The 22175-nt window shown below is 29.1% G+C and overlaps 2 protein-coding genes across 2 annotated transcripts in view; both read right to left on the bottom strand.

The window, feature by feature from the left end:
* Window positions 1-3289, bottom strand: part of LOC111636886 (zinc finger protein 470-like) — an 84853-nt gene extending 81564 nt beyond the window's left edge. The window contains exons 1-2 of the mRNA XM_023382277.1: window positions 3260-3289; window positions 258-524 (exon numbers count right to left, since the gene is read on the bottom strand). Of these exons, the coding sequence (XP_023238045.1) occupies window positions 258-524; window positions 3260-3289 (297 nt within the window). The remainder of the gene's footprint in view (window positions 1-257; window positions 525-3259) is intronic.
* Window positions 3290-5599: 2310 nt separating this feature from the next.
* Window positions 5600-12366, bottom strand: LOC111636877 (zinc finger protein 569-like). The gene is made up of 4 exons (XM_023382271.1): window positions 12256-12366; window positions 11774-12049; window positions 10767-10982; window positions 5600-5879 (listed from the first exon to the last, which is right to left on the bottom strand). Exons 1-4 carry the CDS (start codon window positions 12256-12258, stop codon window positions 5679-5681), a joined length of 696 nt encoding a protein of 231 aa, XP_023238039.1. The 5' UTR covers window positions 12259-12366; the 3' UTR covers window positions 5600-5678.
* Between the last annotated feature and the right edge of the window lie 9809 nt (window positions 12367-22175).

Here is a 22175-nt window from a genome sequence, read left to right as displayed (position 1 = left end):
TTACGTTTATTCAAAGAAAAGTTATTTGATAATTAATATTCACGTTCTTTAAGAATAAGATATAACAATTATATATTATGATGTTTTACTGTAAAGTGCCACTCTTATAATAATTAAACGCGTTTCATAATTTATTATAATATTATATTTTATACTTTAATTTAATAATTATGATATATTCTATTTTATAAATATTTATTCAATTATTATTAAAAAGTAAACATTATTCATTCAATAATAAACACAGAAGCTCTTACTTTTAGATGTGTTCGATTGACATGTTCTATCAAAACATCTTTCCTTTTCGCAGTGTATGTACAGTCTTTGTAGTTGCATTTGAATGGTCTTTCTTCAAAATGTATTTTTTTGTGAACTAATAAATTTCCAGACTGGGAGAATTTTTTTCCGCAAATATTGCATTCAAACGGTTTTTCACCAGTATGAGACCTCATGTGAACTTCTAACTCCCATTTTGTACGAAATTTATTTTCACAAAAAGTACATTCGTGTATCTTTGTTTGGTCCTTTAAAAAGTATTTGTTATGTAAATTATTATATATCATTAAGATTCGATTTATTTTTTTCAAAAATATTTTTTCTTTATGTCTAATCAAAATAGTAAAATATATGTATTTTTTCGACATGACTTATAATTTCAATTATTTTATTTTTTACAATTTTTAATAACAAGGGTCGCCAAATAACAATGCTATACAAAACAGATTGAACGTTTCACTTACTTTTTCTGATTGCATTTATAGAATTTATGATCCAAATTCTAAATTCACTTTATAAATTTTTAAAAGATGAAACGCCAAGAATGCACTACAATAATGTGAAATTTTCCAATTGTTTAGTCAGAATGTCAGATTGTGACTATAGGTTAGCATGAAAATTGTAACGAAACAGATTTAATGTTACTTCTTTTTAAATGTAAAATGCATAAAGAAAGAAACTTATTGAGGGTACAGTTTCTGAATGAATTTCCTAAATTGTTATCTGAATATTTTTTCGAAATCTGAGACGTACAAATTATATAAACGAATTTTTTTTAAGTGTCGAATGGGAAACATTGAATGAGCTCTAAATTAAAGGGCCCTATTGTAGTAACAACGTACAGGAAATGTTTCAAAAGTGGAGCCTGTTGACTAGTTAAATTATTCTCTCATATTTATTAATGACAAGAAAAATAAAATAAAAATAAAATCTTACAATTAGTTTTTAAAAACTCAAGTTACATTTACAGCAGAAAATTCGCCAAAACGAACCTTATTTATTTATTCCTTTTTTAAAACTTAATAAGCATTTACGTCTGAATTGCTCTGAAAATATTGATATCAGTTCATGATTAGGGAGGGGAAGAGGGGGGAAGAGAGGGGAAGGGAGGGAAAGGGAGGGCAAAAAGGAAGGTTTATCTTTATGATGTAAAAAAACATAAAACAACACAATATAAAGCTATTATTTTAATCAGTTTCGAAAAAGATCTTAGATGGTTAAAAAATCGTGTAATTAATACTGACGAAATCATTTAACAAAAAAGTTTTACAAAGATATAAGCAAAATTAATTTTATCTTTCGAACGAAGATANAAACATAAAACAACACAATATAAAGCTATTATTTTAATCAGTTTCGAAAAAGATCTTAGATGGTTAAAAAATCGTGTAATTAATACTGACGAAATCATTTAACAAAAAAGCATTACAAAGATATAAGCAAAATTAATTTTATCTTTCGAACGAAGAGATCATATTGATAAAACCATTGATATTATACGATTTCCTCAAAGCAGAATGTATGAGAGTGTCACACATTTAGCCTTGATAAAAGTGAAGGCGCTTATTCCTTGCAGCCACTGATTATCTCTGGTAAAAACAGCATGCAATGTAGTAACACAATGCAGAGTACGATGTTGATGTCGAAACGAGCGGCTCTTCTATTACACTGAGCTGCATCGTAAATTCACGTGTGTCGAGGTATTCTCCAAACGTGTATGTAGATNAAAATGTTAAAAAAACCTAAGTGTAGTCTGATTTCTACTGTATGTGCAGTGTCCATGCTGAAATGAGGTATGGTTTACAAATAATTTATGTGAGTTTTTTGGTTTTTATTTGTGTCCTGTTAAATATTTTTATATATATTTAGTTAGCTGAAGAGGGGCTGATGCCCGAAACGTTGATGTATGGAAAAAACGTTAAAAAACGTCACTTCATTGTGCCTGTACACAATAAGCAAATACAACACGGTTTCGACAACATCAACAAATTACTTGTCTGTTTAAATTTTAAATTTTATAGATGTAGGCGCGGTTGCAATGACAGATGAAAAAAAGAAAAAATTACAGCTTTTAAAAAGATTTTTTCACTTTCTAATTGCTTATATTTCAGTAGCTATTTATAAAAAGCCCTAAAGTTTTGCTCACTACCTAACAAAACCATTTGATTTCGAACGAAATATTCACAGTTATGCTAGAGATATCGGGAACAGAAAAATCGGCTCAAAGAAATCGGAAGCTTGATTCCTGTGTAAATGTCTATTAGTGACTTTTTCACTTCGCACGAAACCTTTGCTGTCACTCTCAATGAAAATAATTGTATGCAACTATGTGGAGAGATCATTAATCGAATGAAATTGCTACATAAACTCGAAATGCATGTAATTAATATAAAATGTTAATAAGGTTTTTCGATTTATTATCGTTTTTTTTTCATCTCTTCTAATTTCTTTCATAATTCGAACATTAAACGAAAATTTTTTTAAACAGGGTCTCGTAGCAACTAAAAATTCGATTATAAAATAATGATACAGATAATAGTATAAATATATTAACGTTTTTTGTTCATTAAAAACTTTGAAATACTTGTGTGAGTACCAACATGTACATAAATAAACGAGATCATATAACTAAGATTTTCAAACAAACTATGTCAAACAACCAAACATTTCTTACATTTTCCCATTAATGTTGTCATTATTAAAGTCAATATACAATATTCAAGAGTAATATATGTTTAAATTAATACTATTCCAAAAAGTCATATTTTTCGTGTTTAAGAGCAACTATTATTCAATTGTCAACACATCAAAGCTTCCAAAACTTACAGTCCGTTAGGTTGTTTTATCCTTCCAAATTTTAGAAACATCGTTTCTGGGAAAATTCTTCCTCACTTTCAGAATTTTCAAACAGTTTGACTTCTGAGAACTTGCTGATTTGAAAAAATTTCTAATGAATAAGCAAACTAATTCTAGCACGACTTACTCCATCTACAACTGGCAATAAATCGATCATTTGAGGTTATAATCATTCCTTATCTGAATTGTTAAGAAATACTTGGCATTAGCTGTAACATTAACACTATCTTTATTACTATTATTTCTTCGTTTGCAACGCCGTTTCACTACAGAATGTTCTATTTTAAATCTTTTTATAAGTGTTTCACGAACATACGGTACGTGACGTAATCTGCGTTTTGGAGAATTTGTGTTTTTGTTGATATTAAGAAGTCACTGGGGTTAAATCTGGATTAGTAGACATGACTCTACGAAGTCCGTTGTTCAAAATGGCTACACAATAACATATGACAGTTTACATAATATAAGCAAGCAAGTCCAAGACTCTTTTCTAAACCTTGTTCCATCATATTCACAAATTCTCTCTACCAAGGAACAGCAGATTAATAATAAACTTTTACTATTGCCAATATATATTGTTGAGGTTTTTTTCGTCCAGTCAAAAAACGTTGAAAAATCAGTAAAAATCTACAGTAGACAATATTTTTATGAACAGCGCGGTATACAGTGAATGTGAATATGCACCGTATACCACGCATTAATTGCTTTAAACTTAATATTTATCGACTAGCAAAAATCTATTCCTGTAAATTGAAAAACAGCATCATTTTAAAAATTGTTGTATAAAAATTAAATGCTGAAAGCAAGGAAATCTTTCGCATATAAACAACGTAACAACATCGGCCTTAATAACCCATCGTTCAAAATACGGCGAAACTCTTGAAAATTATATTCTTGAATAGCGATCATCTGCTCTCATATTTTCGAAAAGTTCATCCTGTACACTTTAATTTAGATGGTTTAACGTATTATACCACACACAGAATATGCTAAACGTTAAACATTTATTTGTGACTACTCAACATTTTAGTAAGACAAGTTTCTTCTGACGTTACACTCACTTAATTACAAATATATTATCCATAACTGTTAAATCCATATATCTTGTTTTAACAACCATCTCATAAATCGTTTGGTTACCCGAAATGTAAAGAATTTTAATTTCCCATCTATAATTTCTCTGTTGAGTAAGTTCTCAATACTGTGTGAAGTCTTAATAAAAAGTAATCATATTGCTCAATAATTAATTAACAATAGTGGGATAAGCAGCATAATATTCGTTTTTTATTCTAGTTAAGTTATAATTACTTTAGTTTAGTTATTCTTATTTTAAGTCGTTTCGTCCTCGCGTAATCTAATGACCAAATGTGAGTTCACGTTCTTCACTTTACTCAGAAATGAACTGATACCTACTGTTAATATCAGTTAGAAATCTGCGAAACATTCAATCCCGTGAAATTTATTCAATTAAAGCTATTAATTAAATTCAAATAATAACTTTTAAATTCTGTTTCGTATTAAAATTATCGTCTTGCAAATATATAGTACTTTTAGAAAATAATTTGTACAAAAAACTAAATTATATGAAAATAATCCAATGTTTTTTTATATAACCCCACTGTAACTAATATTGTTTTACTAATGGTTAATTTTCATCAGTCGCAGACTAATATAGAAAATAGTTTATAATTTTTGAAGACTTTTTGAACTTATATTGTTTCAAAGTTAAATGTTTAGAATTACTTAGATTGGTGAAATTGTTTCTCGTGTTCATTTAAAGAAATTTTATCAAAAAATTGTTGTCCACAAAGTTGACATTCGAATTTATCTTCATCGGTTTCCATCTCTGAGAATAATTCCAGTTGTGAAGATGTTTCTAACTTCATAATTTCTAAATCGATGTTAAAATCTTTAAGAAACTCTTCAGCTTCTCCTGGCGTGAAAATAATCTTTTCTGAAGCCACTTGTTCAGATTCAATTGATCCTCTTGCTTCAGAACTTGTTGTTGGTGTCTGAAAAACATCCGATTGCACTTCTTGGCCATGTTCTGTGTCTTTCTAAAAGTAAATAGTATAATGAAAGAGTGAAATTCAATAAATACTAGTAAGTACGATTCAATATACATTTTATTCGTTGTTAGCTTTTAATTATTATTTTCTTTTATAATACTCTACCCTTAAAATTAAGCTTTTTGCAATTTAATTTTTTGCAAAGTTTTAGTAATGTAAGAATTTTTAATATTAAATCTCATAACAGGTGATTCAAAATGCAATCTGAATCCTTGCCAAGAAAGTTTAGTAAGGGCATTGCTTCTTTATTGGTTTATTATTTAGAGCAATAATTCGCTCACTGTTTAATTATTTGTTTTTAAAAATCAAATTGCTACTTTACGTGATGTTTTTTAATTGGAATATTTGTCAGATATTCTACAAATTCAAAATTTATCTTAAATATAAATGTTCTAATAGATTATTTTGTACGCTTTTGAAGAAACAATTTGAATGAGGTGAAAAAAGATTTTTAAAAATCAAATGAAGTAATCTTCGTTATTCAATGTTCTTGACTTGTTTTGACGTTGAAGATTTATTTAAATCCGAAGTATTTTGTTCGTCTGTCTGTAGTCTCCTTCTCATTTGGAGAAGAATTTCGGCAGCGCTTAATACATCTTGATCCAGTGTTGTTTGATGATCCAAGGTTTGACTAGAAGACTGCAAATTTGATTTCAGCTTTACTTCTTCTGTACATTCCTTAAAAAATAAAAATACTATTATTTAATACAGTTTCATTTATTTTGTTATATATTACTTTATACATTTTATCAAAAGCATAATAATAATAAAAGTTACCATTTAATGTATCTACAGATATTAATTATAAATCTACTTGGTAGATTTATAATAAATATTGGAATACATAAGTAAACTGGCAGATAAGCCCGGCGTTGCTCGGGCAAAAAGTAACGATAGCGAAGATTAAGATTATTACATTATAGCTAATCTCACCCGTTTTTACAAAACGCAAGAATTAGGTCTCCCTGTTTTCAGACTAATTAGAGTATTTTTAGATGGGTCTAAAAATATGTTTTATTTCCTGCAAAAACGCAAAAAACCCGCATCTGCGCCTGTACATCTTGCACGTCGCATTCTGTTAACACTTCCATTGTTACTTAACACTTCCATTGTTGAAGCCTTAATCCTGTTTCTCTTCACCGTGGGTTAATGGAATTTTAAAAAATCTCTGTTTAGTGTTTGTTCTCGTGACGTACCCTAACTGTGTACCAAATTTCAATTTTCAACGCGTAACCGTTTGGGCTCTGCGCTTACTATTATCATCAACCCATCTCGATTATATATATAGATTAGTAGATATTACTTGCGTCTTTGCCCGTAGGGGTTTTGCAAGCCAACCCCATGTATATTCAGTATTTGGACAATCATAGTAATTGTTATATAACACCTACCGCCGAAAATGATTAGAATTGCTGAGAATCAAACAATTTTCAATTTGATCAATTTTCTAGAACGTTTACAATCATTCTATAATCGAACTAATATGCAATTTCAAATTTGAATTTAAAACGGTTTCTACATTTGGTTAAAAAATCGAAATGTATGAAAATATTTATAGCAATGTCTGAAATGTTATCAATTCAATACACCTAAGTACTCAATAAAGACTAAACGTTGTTGAAAACAAAAAATCGCATCTAAGATAATACAGTAGAAGCCGTTTTTTCGGTTAAGCCTTAATTTTCTTTTTCTATTCCCACGTGGAAATTTCGAAAAATTCCTTCTTAGTGTGCGTTTCCATGATGTACCCTAACTGTGTATCAAATTCATCAAGTTATTAGCCCACATATCAAGCTATTAGCCCAATAATTCGGCAGTTCGTTTGTTTTTAATAACCAGGTTTATGAAGAAAAACTTCATACTTGCAGACTTTATACTCCTTCGTATCCTTGTCCAATTTTTTCACAACCTGGCGTTACAAAGTTATTGAAGCTACTGGGAATGATTAAAAATTAAGACAGCCTAAACACAATTATTCTACATATTATCTGTCACAAATAGGCTACATATTGATTAATAACGATCTGTCACATGCGATAAAGAGGAAAAATTTAAAAGAAATAATAAGTAGGTTTAAAATTAATAAATACAAATGTATCCTGACAGTTTATGAGTTAATTATACTTTCTATTTGCAAAATTTCCTCATTCTTAACACAAAATTAAATAAAAAACGTCAACTTTTTAGAAATGTGCGGGATTTCCCGAAATATTTCTCGGTTGAAAAAACATTTGAAATTTCGGGATCTCGTTTCAAAAACCCTATCTGTAATAAATGTCAAACAATAGGCACACAACTGTCTTCTGTGTTTCCAATAAACGGTAAGAAATTTGTTTTTGTTTTTTTTAAAATTCTTTCAAAGTAAGCCTGATAAAATTTCAACGAGAATAACACATTTACACGTGCATACAGATTTAAAATTTTAAATCATTCCGTGTTTAGTTTGTTAACGGTTTTAATTATGTGTTTTAATTATGTTTTACTGTCCAAGTTATTTGATTTTACTTAACTCCCAAGGAGCGCTTCATGTGATGGTTATATTCTGTTGGTCATTTCAAAATCGGATAACTGTTAGTTACTGGTTTTCTTTTCTTTGACCTGGCAGCCATTTTTATAAAGTTATTCTGTTTGGGTACCTCTGCTATTTAAGTGGCGGCAAATGCTTTAAAAAATTTTGGAAATTGAGAGAAAAAAAATTAATTTTTTATAAATGGAAAGAACCAGAGTGTTCCTAAATTAAATGATGTTTTTTTTTTGTTTATGTTTCTCTACTAATATCACAATAAAATTAAACGAACTTAATAATCAGCTTGAAGGTGAAAAAAATTGATCACAGACTGTTATCAAAATATAGAAGCACTCATAGATAAACTCAAACTTCATGAAAATCATTCAAAATCAAAAACTACAATTTCACGTCCAAAATTAACCTTTTATACAATGTCATGCTCCGTTGTAGGAGAAATGTTTTAGTAGCTATGGTTATAGTACATTGTCTCTAAGGACCAGAAGTGTTTTGCTTCGCTTAAGAGCACATTGTGGATGTCTCAGGTCAGATATGACAAAAGTGTTAATTATCTCACCGTATATCTTTGTCTTCCAATAGAGTGTGTCATACAGCTCATTCGTACTAGATTTATCGAAAAAGAATGTGAAAGAAATGTTGGTGTGCATCTACGCTATACTGAGAATTTAAACCTGTGTGGTTGAATTTACTTCAAAACGAAGTTTTCTTTTTTTGGTTAAAACACTCAGAGTTTGCATGTTCAATATATCAATAGGATGAGCATGTCATTCGTTGCTGCACAGGATAAACCATTCATATTTACGTTCTGATAACAAAAGTTTTTGGAAAAGCCAGTCGCCTTTGGCAATTTACTGTATTGTACAGATTATTTTGTTTAGATTTTAAACTTTAAAATTTTTAATGGTTTATTTTTTAAAACTCCTAAAAATCTTGATACGTATTAGAAAATACGTAGCCTAAAAATTGTATTAATTTTTGTAGATTCGAATAAATCAGCAGTTTTTATTCTATGTATTACAACTACGTGTTAAATTTCACTCATCCTCATTCTTTATCCATCTTTACCATGATTTAATATATATACAGGGTGTATCAGAATGAAGTTTTAAAATTTTCGGGGATTGTAGAAGATGAAATTTTGAACATTTTGATATAAGGAACCCATAGCCGGAAATGAGATATAAAGTTTCCACAGCACTTTGCACTTTGCAGTCGGTATACTGAATGAAACAGCATAATACAGTATTTATGACAAGTTTTATTCACAAAAGAGTAGAGTACAATCAAACTGTACATCGAATTAGTGGCTGCACTACTTTAGAGTAAATGTTCAATGTGACGACCACCAACTTCGTTACATAACGTGCAACGACGAACCATGTTTTATCCGACTCTCTGTAAGATGCCAGGCTCCCTTCTGATGGTATTAAATTCTGTAAAGATGCACTCCGTAAGCTCACGAACTGTTCCTACAGGTGTTGCATACACAAGAGACTTTATATAACCCCAGAAAATCAAGTCAAAAACAATGACATGACGTCGATGGACAAAAGGGTAGCTACCAAAGTGAAGGGCGGTCAAGCACTTCCTACCGCTGTAGAAACTTTATATCACATTTCCAGCTATGGGTTCCTTATACCAAAACGTTCAAAATTTTGGTCATCCTCTACAATCTCCCAAATTTTTAACACGTCATTTTGATACACCCTGTATATATATACAGTATATATTTTATGAGATATTCTTGTCTAATTTCATGCACTTATAAACATTATTATGCCCAATTACATTCTTGTTACTTTACTATATTGTTTATATTTTATATGTATTGGCCATATTAAATTTCTTTTGTATTTTTAATTCATGCTTTTCAACGTCATTGGTCTGTATGTGTTTTCAGTATGTTATCGCATTATTGCTATTTTGATGTAATCTGAGCGTTTATTTTTCCGACGGTTCTATATTCTCCATTAAGAAATTGTCTGTATTCATTGAAATTGAAGATTAAATTAAAATTTCGTCTACATTAGCAATTACGAACCTCAATTCTTTTACTCATATTTAAATAAATAATATTGCTGTATTGTCTATTATAGCACATAACGACAGTTTTAAAGAGAAAAGTATACTTAATCAAAATGAATTACGTATATAATTACAACAATTCCGATAATTAAATATTCAAAATTTTCTATCGTGTAAATAAAACAAAGTATCATTCTTTCCCTAACTCTTACCTTCTTATGAGCATTTTGTCGGGTTAATTAAGATTTTAATTAGACCTAAATAGGTACTAAATGAGCAAGCTTATCAGGCTGAAGTTTTGTTCGCATTTGACATTTTTTCATAAATTAAATCACATATAACGTGAAAATGCAAGCTAACAATTACTCAAAAACATGCTGTAATCACTCCAAGAAAGAAACATAAAATTATATTATGCTCTAGTGATCTAGTAAATAAAACAGGAAATTCAGACAGAAAGAAAAACGAGAAGACCAGTTATATGATCAGAACTTACATTGATCCTTATCATTCACGAAGATCAATTTTATAATTGTCATATTTATTTACATTTAGATATCAGAGTAGGCCTAAATAGATTTAATGTAAAATATGTTACATAAGAAAAATATTATACTTAGTTTCACATATATGTTTTTTCATTGTGGCAAAAAATATTACCACAAAAAAGAAAAAAACTACTTCATAATAAATTAAATGAAAACATTTGAAAGAATTTTTATAATATGATGCAGTATATATCAATTAGAGTTTATGTGTGAATTTCTTTACACAAAATTACATTTAGATAATTAATCATTAATTACCGTACTAATTAACGTCATATGCTATTTTAATTGAAATTTAAATTAAATTAAACAATACTTCAAAAAATTTTAAAAAGTAACACTTAAAACAGAAAACACTTTTATGTTAATACCAAAAGCAACCCGACTCCTTTTTATACTTTTAAATTTTAAATTGTCATAGCCTATTGCAATATAGTGTATAAAATAAATTACATATTTAAATACCTGGGACGAAGATTCAGTTACCGCATTCGAATGCATTATTTCAATGTGCCGTTTTAAATGAGCCTTTTGTTTGAATGCCATCTTACAGATCTCGCACAGAAATGGTCGTTCTCCTGTATGAGATCTCACATGCCTTTGTAATTGTGATTTACATGGAAAGTCTTTAAAGCACGTGTCACATTGATATTTTCTTTCACTCGGGTCTTCCGATGAACTCTAATTATAGAATTATTTCAAAATGTATTAAATATTTAATTACAACATTTTAATTTCGAATTAATAATATTTCATATAAATTTTGATTACATTCTTCAGTTTGAAACAAATTTTTTAAAGTTACTTTAAAGTAATTATCTGTGATTTAATACGGCGAATTCATTTTATTATTAAAAGTAAATATACGTTGTTCAAAGCTTACAGAAATATATTTAATTTATTTTACCTTATAAAATTAAATTTGACAGTAATATTTCTAATTACTTGTTAATTTTCTTTTACTTGTGTTCATGGCAATAGATGCAATAATACATCAATTTATATAAAGTTTATTAACTTAAACTAGAATTAGCAACAAGACACTTTATGAGTAATGCGCTTGTTCGTGTCAGTTAATATTTTAAAAACACTATACTTGAAATTATACATTATTTCTTTTATATTTTTTCTTATTTACGGTATTTAAATAACAATAAGTAGATTTATATTTATTGTCCTTCCTGTCGTATTGTTCCATCAAACTTTAAATTTAACAGATTTGAGTTAATTAATTTTTTTTTTAAATTTCGAATTTTAATTCAAAATATCATATTAGTACCGAAGAAAATATTTTAATCTTATAAATTTATAATGAGTATATTTTCCGATGTTTTCTTTACACTGTTAGTTATCACAGCTTCGTTTGTATTAAATACACAATTAATTAAATTTCTTGTATAGTCTATCGTATGATTATAGTTTATATACATTTATAAATTTCATTTAAACGAATAGCAAAAAATAAACATTACTTGAGAAGATTTTTTTCGTAAATGTATTACATTTACGTGTCTTAGCAAATTATTTTTATATTTAGTTCTAAAATCGCAGCCGACATAGTTGCATTGAAATTTTCTTTCTTCTGAATGTACTTTTCTGTGAGATATTAAATGTCCTAACTGGGTAAATTTTTTTCCACAAATTTCGCAATGAAAAGGTTTCTCACCAGTATGAGTCCTTACATGAATTTCTAAGTTCCATTTTTTAAAAAACTTTTTTCCACATTTATCACACTGATGTTTCTTCTCCTTTCAAAAAAATATTCGAAAAATAATTATAAAAAATTGACAGTTTTTCTAATTATTATCATAAATATTTTATTGTTATATAAAAACATATTAGAAAAATATACTTTATGTATTTTGTCGACACGGTATTATAATTTTTCACAATTTAATAAGTATTCATCAAACATCAACGAAGTCTTAGAAAACAAATTGAAAGTTTCACTTACCATTTTTGATTAATTTAATTAAAGTGCTAATAATTTAAATATAAAAATTCAAATTGTAAATTTAGAGAAAGAAACAACAATGTTCTGCAATAATGAGGGACTCAACAATTGTTCTTCGCGATTGAGCAATTGCGCATATATGTTAGCGTAAGTAATGTAAAAAACAGTTAAAATTATTTTTTCGTAATTGTAAATCGTATTCTGAAAGAAAACACTTTGAGAGCTCAGTTTCTGCGATGAATTTATTTACAATTTATTCTCTAAATATTTCTAGAAACGTGTGACAAATAGATTAAACAAATCTACACAATGAAATGAAGTAAACACAATTGAATGCAATAAAAATAAACAGAATTAAACACATCGATTTAAAAAACCTGTTTTAAAAAACCTTGAGTAACATAATCGAATAAAACACATAAAATTATTTTTTCGTAATTAGAATTCATAATTGTTTCTAATGTTTATTTTCGTAATTTAAAAATTATTTTACATATGATATAACGATTGCAGTTGAGGTCACTAACCACAGAATCTTGCGATAAAATTAGTAGATATGCATCAAAATATACGAACAAAAGAACTTATTGTTATCAGTATAATTTTATTTACTTAAAGTTTAGTAAGAGAGTAATAATGTTGACAAAAATTATTTCAAACAAAGAACATGGATAATTCGTTAATGTATAAAACACACTTCTAATATTGTAATGTCACAGTTACAACTGCAATCCTTCTGTCTGCTTTATTTTATTGTTGTTTAACATTGTGTTTATACGTAATGACAATATTATAATTTTGAATGACTAAATGGGTTAAATTTAAATCATAAAATTGTTTTTTAGTAAACAATAATAAAGACAAAAAGTATCAAACCCAAATCGTAAATAAAAGTGATTCGAAGAAATTAAATATGGTAGTTCGTGTAGCCGCAGTCAACAAAATGTTCAATTTCATATTGGAATATGCATTTGTAGCATTTTTTGCGTCTAGAAATTCTAATTTCTAAATATGTTCACTTTTAATATCAGAATCAATATAAAATTAAACACATTTAAAATTTATTTATTTCCTTATGATTTTCGATAACATCGATTGCAGTTTCTCTGTTATTTATTATAAAATTTATTCAAGACAGTTAAAAATTTCTGGAAAAACGTTTCTGATATTAGGACGCAACTTACTGTTGCTGCTTTTCGTTAATCCTACTTTAAAGTTTAAATGAAATTTTTTCACATTCAATAATTTAAATTTTTTGTTCTTATTGTTTATATGACTTCATATTTTAATATACAGTACTAACTTGTCAGGTTTGTTTTAACATTCTGCACAAATATTTTGATATAAAATTGAATTGTTTTTTACACAATTAAATATAATATGAATACGTTAAATTTTCTGATAATATAAAATTTTAATTGCAGAAACAAATATTTCAAGTTAGTTTGATTTGTTTCGTAAATCATGTCGTAATAAAGGATAAAACTGTGTATTAAGGTTAATGGAGTAATTAATTTTATTCGTTTCGTTAGTGTGATATATATTTAGAAATTCTCTCAAGGTTCTACTATATGAAAAAGTCCTGATATTACTTTGTAAAAAGTAAAGCAAAGTTACCACCAAATTGATCTAAACAGAAATTTAAAATGCTTGTTAATTAAGTAAATGGAAAAATTTCAAATTTCTGTAAGCTTGCCTTCTTGTTTAAATATTTCAGAAGTTCCATGCACCAATAAGGCTTGTAAATTGTTAGACATATTAGAAGATACCTTCAACACATAGCGTTAAAACACCAATTAATTAAGTAATCGAAACAAACTTTAAGTATCATAGAACTCTGTAGGTCTCTACAGTGAAACTCAACCACACATATATTAAAGTGCCAAATTTGACCGTTAATATCGCTAAAACCAATTATCCGATTTAAATGAAATTTTAGATATTTAGTGCATATGATGAGATCTGTGGAAATCTTTAATTTCGAATAAAGTCATTGAATCGTTTTAGACTCACTTGTAAAATAATGTTTCATATTTCTTTTCTGGCTGTCATGCATATATTACGAGGAACACCATTGGAATCGTATGACTTTGACCCTCCGCATCTCGAGATATTTTGTCTACACCGTATAGAAATGAGAAAACGTTTGAGTTTCTCTATTTATAGTTGTTTTTTCGATCTGCACCAACTTTTTCATACTTCTTCTCTGTGGCACTGAGAATAAACTGCAGGTTCTCACATGGTTTTCAGATGGACTTAAATTATCATAAACATTATTCTATTATATAGTTACTTCTGACTAAAAATGCTTGTGATGATATGAAAAAAAATAGAAAAACCAGGTGAAAAAATAAAGCTCAGCCAGGATATCTATATAAAGAAAACATTTAAAAGTATTTCGAAAAAATAAGGCTTGACAGTGAAAAAAATTATGGAAACAAAGTGCACATTACACAGACTACAACTGGATAAAGTTTTGCAGAAAACAGGCATGTTGAACATAAATCGGAAAAATAAGCATCGTCACAGAAATAGGCCTCGAGCTTTACGAGGGGTGTTCAAAAAGTATCTGTCCTTTGGTCTGCTAAAATACATTTATTGATTTTGAGATACAAAACCCTAATCACCTTCAAAGTAGTCTCCTTCATAATGTGTACATTTTCCCCAGCGCTCCTGTAATTGCTTGAAACACTGCTGGAACGCATCTTTTGGAATGGCCATCATCTGGTCCGTAGCATGCCGCATGATACTTGACTAAAATCGGGTTTCTTTTAGCGGCATTTTCAGCTTGGGAAATAGCCAAAAGTCACATGAAATTATGTCGGGAGAAAGCGAAGAACCACAGGAATGTTGTGTTTGGTGGCGAAAGTCTGAATCACATGCGCAGAGTGGGCGGGTACTTTATCATGATGGAAATTCCAAGTTTGGTTCACCACAGATCCGGTCGTTTGCGTCGCATATCATCACAAAGACGACGAAGAACCTCCTAGTAGTACTTCTTTGCGATGGTTTGGCCTTGTGGTGCGTACCCCACGAGAGTCGAAAAAAAACCGTCAACATGACCTTGACATTGCTGTGGACATGACGCGCTTTTTTGGCCTCGAGGATCGTCCCCGAAAGCCTGCCGAATCTTGTGAATGGTTTCTGCTTGGGTATCGTCAAGCTTTTGACAAAATTTGATGCAATATCGTTGCTCACGTTGTTCAGTCATTTTCCAACTTAGTGGAATCTGACGAGCAGTCACTACACGTCCTCACTCAGGTCGACTGCCAGCGACTGACGCTTCCTGCAGGCAGGAAAAAATTCAGGACTGTCCATGACTTCGTCCACAACTCCACCGAAAGAGACCTCCCGTGCATCATTGGTTTACGCGGGAAAAATAAAGGTCCGATACTTTTTGAACACCACTCGTACTTTGTTTCTCAAAGTTGTGGCACTACATTAATTTTTTTGAACGCTACAGCATCTGTAATCAGTACCAGAGTAGGAAAAATGAAGCATAAAATTAAGCTGTAGTCTAGGAAATTTGAATTGCAGTATATTCACATGTCGAATCTTACTGTACCTTCTGCCTCTACTATTATTATGCCTCAATTTACAAAAGCTTTGTTTATTTAGATAATACTGCTAATCTCTTCTATTTCAACCTTGTCTCACCAAAACTGGTGAGACAAGGTTGAAATAGCAGAGATTAGCAGTATTATCTAAATAAACAAAGCTTTTGTAAATTGAGGCATAATAATATTGACATAACATTTGAATTATAATAATAATAATATTGACATAACAAAAATTGAATATAATAATATTGNAACACAAAATTAAATAAAAAACGTCAACTTTTTAGAAATGTGCGGGATTTCCCGAAATATTTCTCGGTTGAAAAAACATTTGAAATTTCGGGATCTCGTTTCAAAAACCCTATCTGTAATAAATGTCAAACAATAGGCACACAACTGTCTTCTGTGTTTCCAATAAACGGTAAATTTTCTTTTTTAATTCTTTCAAAGTAAGCCTGATAAAATTTCAATGAGAATAACACATTTACACGTGCATACAGATTTAAAATTTTAAATCATTCCGTGTTTAGTTTGTTAACGGTTTTAATTATGTGTTTTAATTATGTTTTACTGTCCAAGTTATTTGATTTTACTTAACTCCCAAGGAGCGCTTCATGTGATGGTTATATTCTGTTGGCCATTTCAAAATCGGATAACTGTTAGTTACTGGTTTTCTTTTCTTTGACCTGGCAGCCATTTTTATAAAGTTATTCTGTTTAGGTACCTCTGCTATTTAAGTGGCGGCAAATGCTTTAAAAAATTTTGGAAATTGAGAGAAAAAAAATTAATTTTTTATAAATGGAAAGAACCAGAGTGTTCCTAAATTAAATGATGTTTTTTTTTTGTTTATGTTTCTCTACTAATATCACAATAAAATTAAACGAACTTAATAATCAGCTTGAAGGTGAAAAAAATTGATCACAGACTGTTATCAAAATATAGAAGCATTCATAGATAAACTCAAACTTCATGAAAATCATTCAAAATCAAAAACTACAATTTCACGTCCAAAATTAACCTTTTATACAATGTCATGCTCCGTTGTAGGAGAAATGTTTTAGTAGCTATGGTTATAGTACATTGTCTCTAAGGACCAGAAGTGTTTTGCTTCGCTTAAGAGCACATTGTGGATGTCTCAGGTCAGATATGACAAAAGTGTTAATTATCTCACCGTATATCTTTGTCTTCCAATAGAGTGTGTCATACAGCTCATTCGTACTAGATTTATCGAAAAAGAATGTGAAAGAAATGTTGGTGTGCATCTACGCTATACTGAGAATTTAAACCTGTGTGGTTGAATTTACTTCAAAACGAAGTTTTCTTTTTTTGGTTAAAACACTCAGAGTTTGCATGTTCAATATATCAATAGGATGAGCATGTCATTCGTTGCTGCACAGGATAAACCATTCATATTTACGTTCTGATAACAAAAGTTTTTGGAAAAGCCAGTCGCCTTTGGCAATTTACTGTATTGTACAGATTATTTTGTTTAGATTTTAAACTTTAAAATTTTTAATGGTTTATTTTTTAAAACTCCTAAAAATCTTGATACGTATTAGAAAATACGTAGCCTAAAAATTGTATTAATTTTTGTAGATTCGAATAAATCAGCAGTTTTTATTCCATGTATTACAACTACGTGTTAAATTTCACTCATCCTCATTCTTTATCTATCTTTACCATGATTTAATATATATACAGGGTGTATCAGAATGACGTTTTAAAATTTTCGGGGATTGTAGAAGATGAAATTTTGAACATTTTGATATAAGGAACCCATAGCCGGAAATGAGATATAAAGTTTCTACAGCACTTTGCACTTTGCAGTCGGTATACTGAATGAAACAGCATAATACAGTATTTATGACAAGTTTTATTCACAAAAGAGTAGAGTACAATCAAACTGTACATCGAATTAGTGGCTGCACTACTTTAGAGTAAATGTTCAATGTGACGACCACCAACTTCGTTACATAACGTGCAACGACGAACCATGTTTTATCCGACTCTCTGTAAGATGCCAGGCTCCCTTCTGATGGTATTAAATTCTGTAAAGATGCACTCCGTAAGCTCACGAACTGTTCCTACAGGTGTTGCATACACAAGAGACTTTATATAACCCCAGAAAATCAAGTCAAAAACAATGACATGACGTCGATGGACAAAAGGGTAGCTACCAAAGTGAAGGGCGGTCAAGCACTTCCTACCGCTGTAGAAACTTTATATCACATTTCCAGCTATGGGTTCCTTATACCAAAACGTTCAAAATTTTGGTCATCCTCTACAATCTCCCAAATTTTTAACACGTCATTTTGATACACCCTGTATATATATACAGTATATATTTTATGAGATATTCTTGTCTAATTTCATGCACTTATAAACATTATTATGCCCAATTACATTCTTGTTACTTTACTATATTGTTTATATTTTATATGTATTGGCCATATTAAATTTCTTTTGTATTTTTAATTCATGCTTTTCAACGTCATTGGTCTGTATGTGTTTTCAGTATGTTATCGCATTATTGCTATTTTGATGTAATCTGAGCGTTTATTTTTCCGACGGTTCTATATTCTCCATTAAGAAATTGTCTGTATTCATTGAAATTGAAGATTAAATTAAAATTTCGTCTACATTAGCAATTACGAACCTCAATTCTTTTACTCATATTTAAATAAATAATATTGCTGTATTGTCTATTATAGCACATAACGACAGTTTTAAAGAGAAAAGTATACTTAATCAAAATGAATTACGTATATAATTACAACAATTCCGATAATTAAATATTCAAAATTTTCTATCGTGTAAATAAAACAAAGTATCATTCTTTCCCTAACTCTTACCTTCTTATGAGCATTTTGTCGGGTTAATTAAGATTTTAATTAGACCTAAATAGGTACTAAATGAGCAAGCTTATCAGGCTGAAGTTTTGTTCGCATTTGACATTTTTTCATAAATTAAATCACATATAACGTGAAAATGCAAGCTAACAATTACTCAAAAACATGCTGTAATCACTCCAAGAAAGAAACATAAAATTATATTATGCTCTAGTGATCTAGTAAATAAAACAGGAAATTCAGACAGAAAGAAAAACGAGAAGACCAGTTATATGATCAGAACTTACATTGATCCTTATCATTCACGAAGATCAATTTTATAATTGTCATATTTATTTACATTTAGATATCAGAGTAGGCCTAAATAGATTTAATGTAAAATATGTTACATAAGAAAAATATTATACTTAGTTTCACATATATGTTTTTTTCATTGTGGCAAAAAATATTACCACAAAAAAGAAAAAACTACTTCATAATAAATTAAATGAAAACATTTGAAAGAATTTTTATAATATGATGCAGTATATATCAATTAGAGTTTATGTGTGAATTTCTTTACACAAAATTACATTTAGATAATTAATCATTAATTACCGTACTAATTAACGTCATATGCTATTTTAATTAAAATTTAAATTAAATTAAACAATACTTCAAAAAATTTTAAAAAGTAACACTTAAAACAGAAAACACTTTTATGTTAATACCAAAAGCAACCCGACTCCTTTTTATACTTTTAAATTTTAAATTGCCATAGCCTATTGCAATATAGTGTATAAAATAAATTACATATTTAAATACCTGGGACGAAGATTCAGTTACCGCATTCGAATGCATTATTTCAATGTGCCGTTTTAAATGAGCCTTTTGTGTGAATGCCATCTTACAGATCTCGCACAGAAATGGTCGTTCTGCTGCATGAGATCTCACATGTCGTTGTAATTGTGATTTACATGGAAAGTCTTTGAGGCACGTGTCACATTGATATTTTCTTTCATTCGGGTCTTCCGATGAACTCTAATTATAGAATTATTTCAAAATGTATTAAATATTTAGCCTAATTAAAACACTTTAATTTCGAAATAACAATATTTCATATAAATTTTGATTACATTCGTCATTTTGAAACAAACTATTTAAAGTTACTTTAAAGTAATTATCTGTGATTTAATACGGCGAATTCATTTTATTATTAAAAGTAAATATATGTTGTTCAAAGCTTACAGAAATATATTTCATTTATTTTATCTTATAAAATTAAATTTGACAGTAATATTTCTAATTACTTATTAATTTTGTTTTACTTGTGTTCATGGTAATGGATGCAATAATACGTCAATTTATAAAAAGTTCATTCACTTAAACTAGAACTAGCTACATGCCACTTTATGAGTAATGCGCTTGTTCGTGTCAGTTAATATTTTAAAAACACTATACTTGAAATTATACATTATTTCTTTTATATTTATTTCTTATAATAGTAATAAAAATAGTAGTAATAAAAATATAACTTGACATACGTATTTATAAATAATTTATATTCAAATTACATCATTTCTATGACCAAGGGCGGAGTAAGGCATAAACGACGTGGGCCACCGCCTATGCCTGGTGGTCCGAAGGGCCTCGCGCCTCGAAGGTTTACGCATTACTTAAAAGTCGTGAACGCGACGAAAAAATTTTACTCGTCGTAAAACGATAAACAGTTTGCCAAATTTTTATTCATAAACATGCAGTTTCAACTGCTTTTTATTTTATAAAATCCGTCTTCTTGCGCCGCCAGAGGGCCTTTTCAACAATAGCTGGTCTGTTAGCATTGGTCAGTAGTAGTCCAAATGCAATACGAACGTTTGTTTCTTGAAAATTTGATCACGATTTAAATACAGTATTTACTTTTAATATTACCGATATGTCATCGAAAAGAAAACGTGTTNCCTTTGATATTGCTGCGGACCTGCCGCGCTTTTTTGGCCTCGAGGATCGTCCACGAAAGCCTGCTGAATCGTGCGAATGGTTTCTGCTTGGGTATCGTCAAGCTTTTGGCAAAATTTGATGCAATATCGTTGCTCACGTTGTTTAGTCATTTTCCAACTTAGTTGAATATGACGAGCACTCAACATATTAGAAAAATATACTTTATGCTTTTTTTCGACACGGTATTAGAATTTTTCACAATTTAATAAGTGTTCATCAAACATCAACGAAGTCTTAGAAAACAAATTGAAAGTTTCACTTACCATTTTTGATTAATTTAATTAAAGTGCTAATAATTTAAATATAAAAATTCAAATTGTAAATTTAGAGAAAGAAACAACAATGTTCTGCAATAATGAGGGACTCAACAATTGTTCTTCGCGATTGAGCAATTGCGCATATATGTTAGCGTAAGTAATGTAAAAAACAGTTAAAATTATTTTTTCGTAATTGTAAATCGTATTCTGAAAGAAAACACTTTGAGAGCTCAGTTTCTGCGATGAATTTATTTACAATTTATTCTCTAAATATTTCTAGAAACGTGTGACAAATAGATTAAACAAATCTACACAATGAAATGAAGTAAACACAATTGAATGCAATAAAAATAAACAGAATTAAACACATCGATTTAAAAAACCTGTTTTAAAAAACCTTGAGTAACATAATCGAATAAAACACATAAAATTATTTTTTCGTAATTAGAATTCATAACTATTTCTAATGTTTATTTTCGTAATTTAAAAATTATTTTACATATGATATAACGATTGCAGTTGAGGTCACTAACCACAGAATCTTGCGATAAAATTAGTAGATATGCATCAAAATATACGAACAAAAGAACTTATTGTTATCAGTATAATTTTATTTACTTAAAGTTTAGTAAGAGAGTAATATTGTTGACAAAAATTATTTCAAACAAAGAACATGGATAATTCGTTAATGTATAAAACACACTTCTAATATTGTAATGTCACAGTTACAACTGCAATCCTTCTGTCTGCTTTATTTTATTGTTGTTTAACATTGTGTTTATACGTAATGACAATATTATAATTTTGAATGACTAAATGGGTTAAATTTAAATCATAAAATTGTTTTTTAGTAAACAATAATAAAGACAAAAAGTATCAAACCCAAATCGTAAATAAAAGTGATTCGAANGAAAGGGGGCAATAAATGCCCGAAACGTGTGTAATAACAACACGTATCAACTGAATAAAAACTTGATGATAAGAATTGCCAAGTGCCTGAAAATAAATACGATAATTATTTGTGTTTGAATTACTACTAATAACTACAAGCACGGTTTCAAAAGTACTAATATTAGTAAATTGTCATTTCCTAGTTATTTTTTGTTTTGGTCATTAAAAAATGCTATGTGTCATATATGACACAATGGATCTCTCTACCTGTACAAAATGCAAACCTTTCCGTTCATGTAAAATTGGTTTATTTGACTATTTTTGTACATTATTTGTCATTTTGTATTTACATATGATATGCTTTGAAACAATTATTTTACCAAGGC

Source organism: Centruroides sculpturatus, unplaced genomic scaffold, assembly GCF_000671375.1.
Source record: "Centruroides sculpturatus isolate CEXI.00-Female unplaced genomic scaffold, Cexi_2.0 scaffold665, whole genome shotgun sequence".
In the NCBI taxonomy this organism is placed as follows: domain Eukaryota; kingdom Metazoa; phylum Arthropoda; class Arachnida; order Scorpiones; family Buthidae; genus Centruroides; species Centruroides sculpturatus.
This window is presented reverse-complemented; position numbering and strand designations above follow the sequence as displayed.

Bases quoted from the DNA above. Each gene is read 5' to 3' on its own strand.
- LOC111636877 (XM_023382271.1), bottom strand. The intron at 10,983-11,773 runs GTAATGTTTATT...TTCTATAATTAG, and splicing joins TACGAAAAAAATCTTCTCAA to AGTTCATCGGAAGACCCGAG. The intron at 5,880-10,766 runs GTATTTAAATAT...TTATTTTTTAAG, and splicing joins TAACTGAATCTTCGTCCCAG to GAATGTACAGAAGAAGTAAA.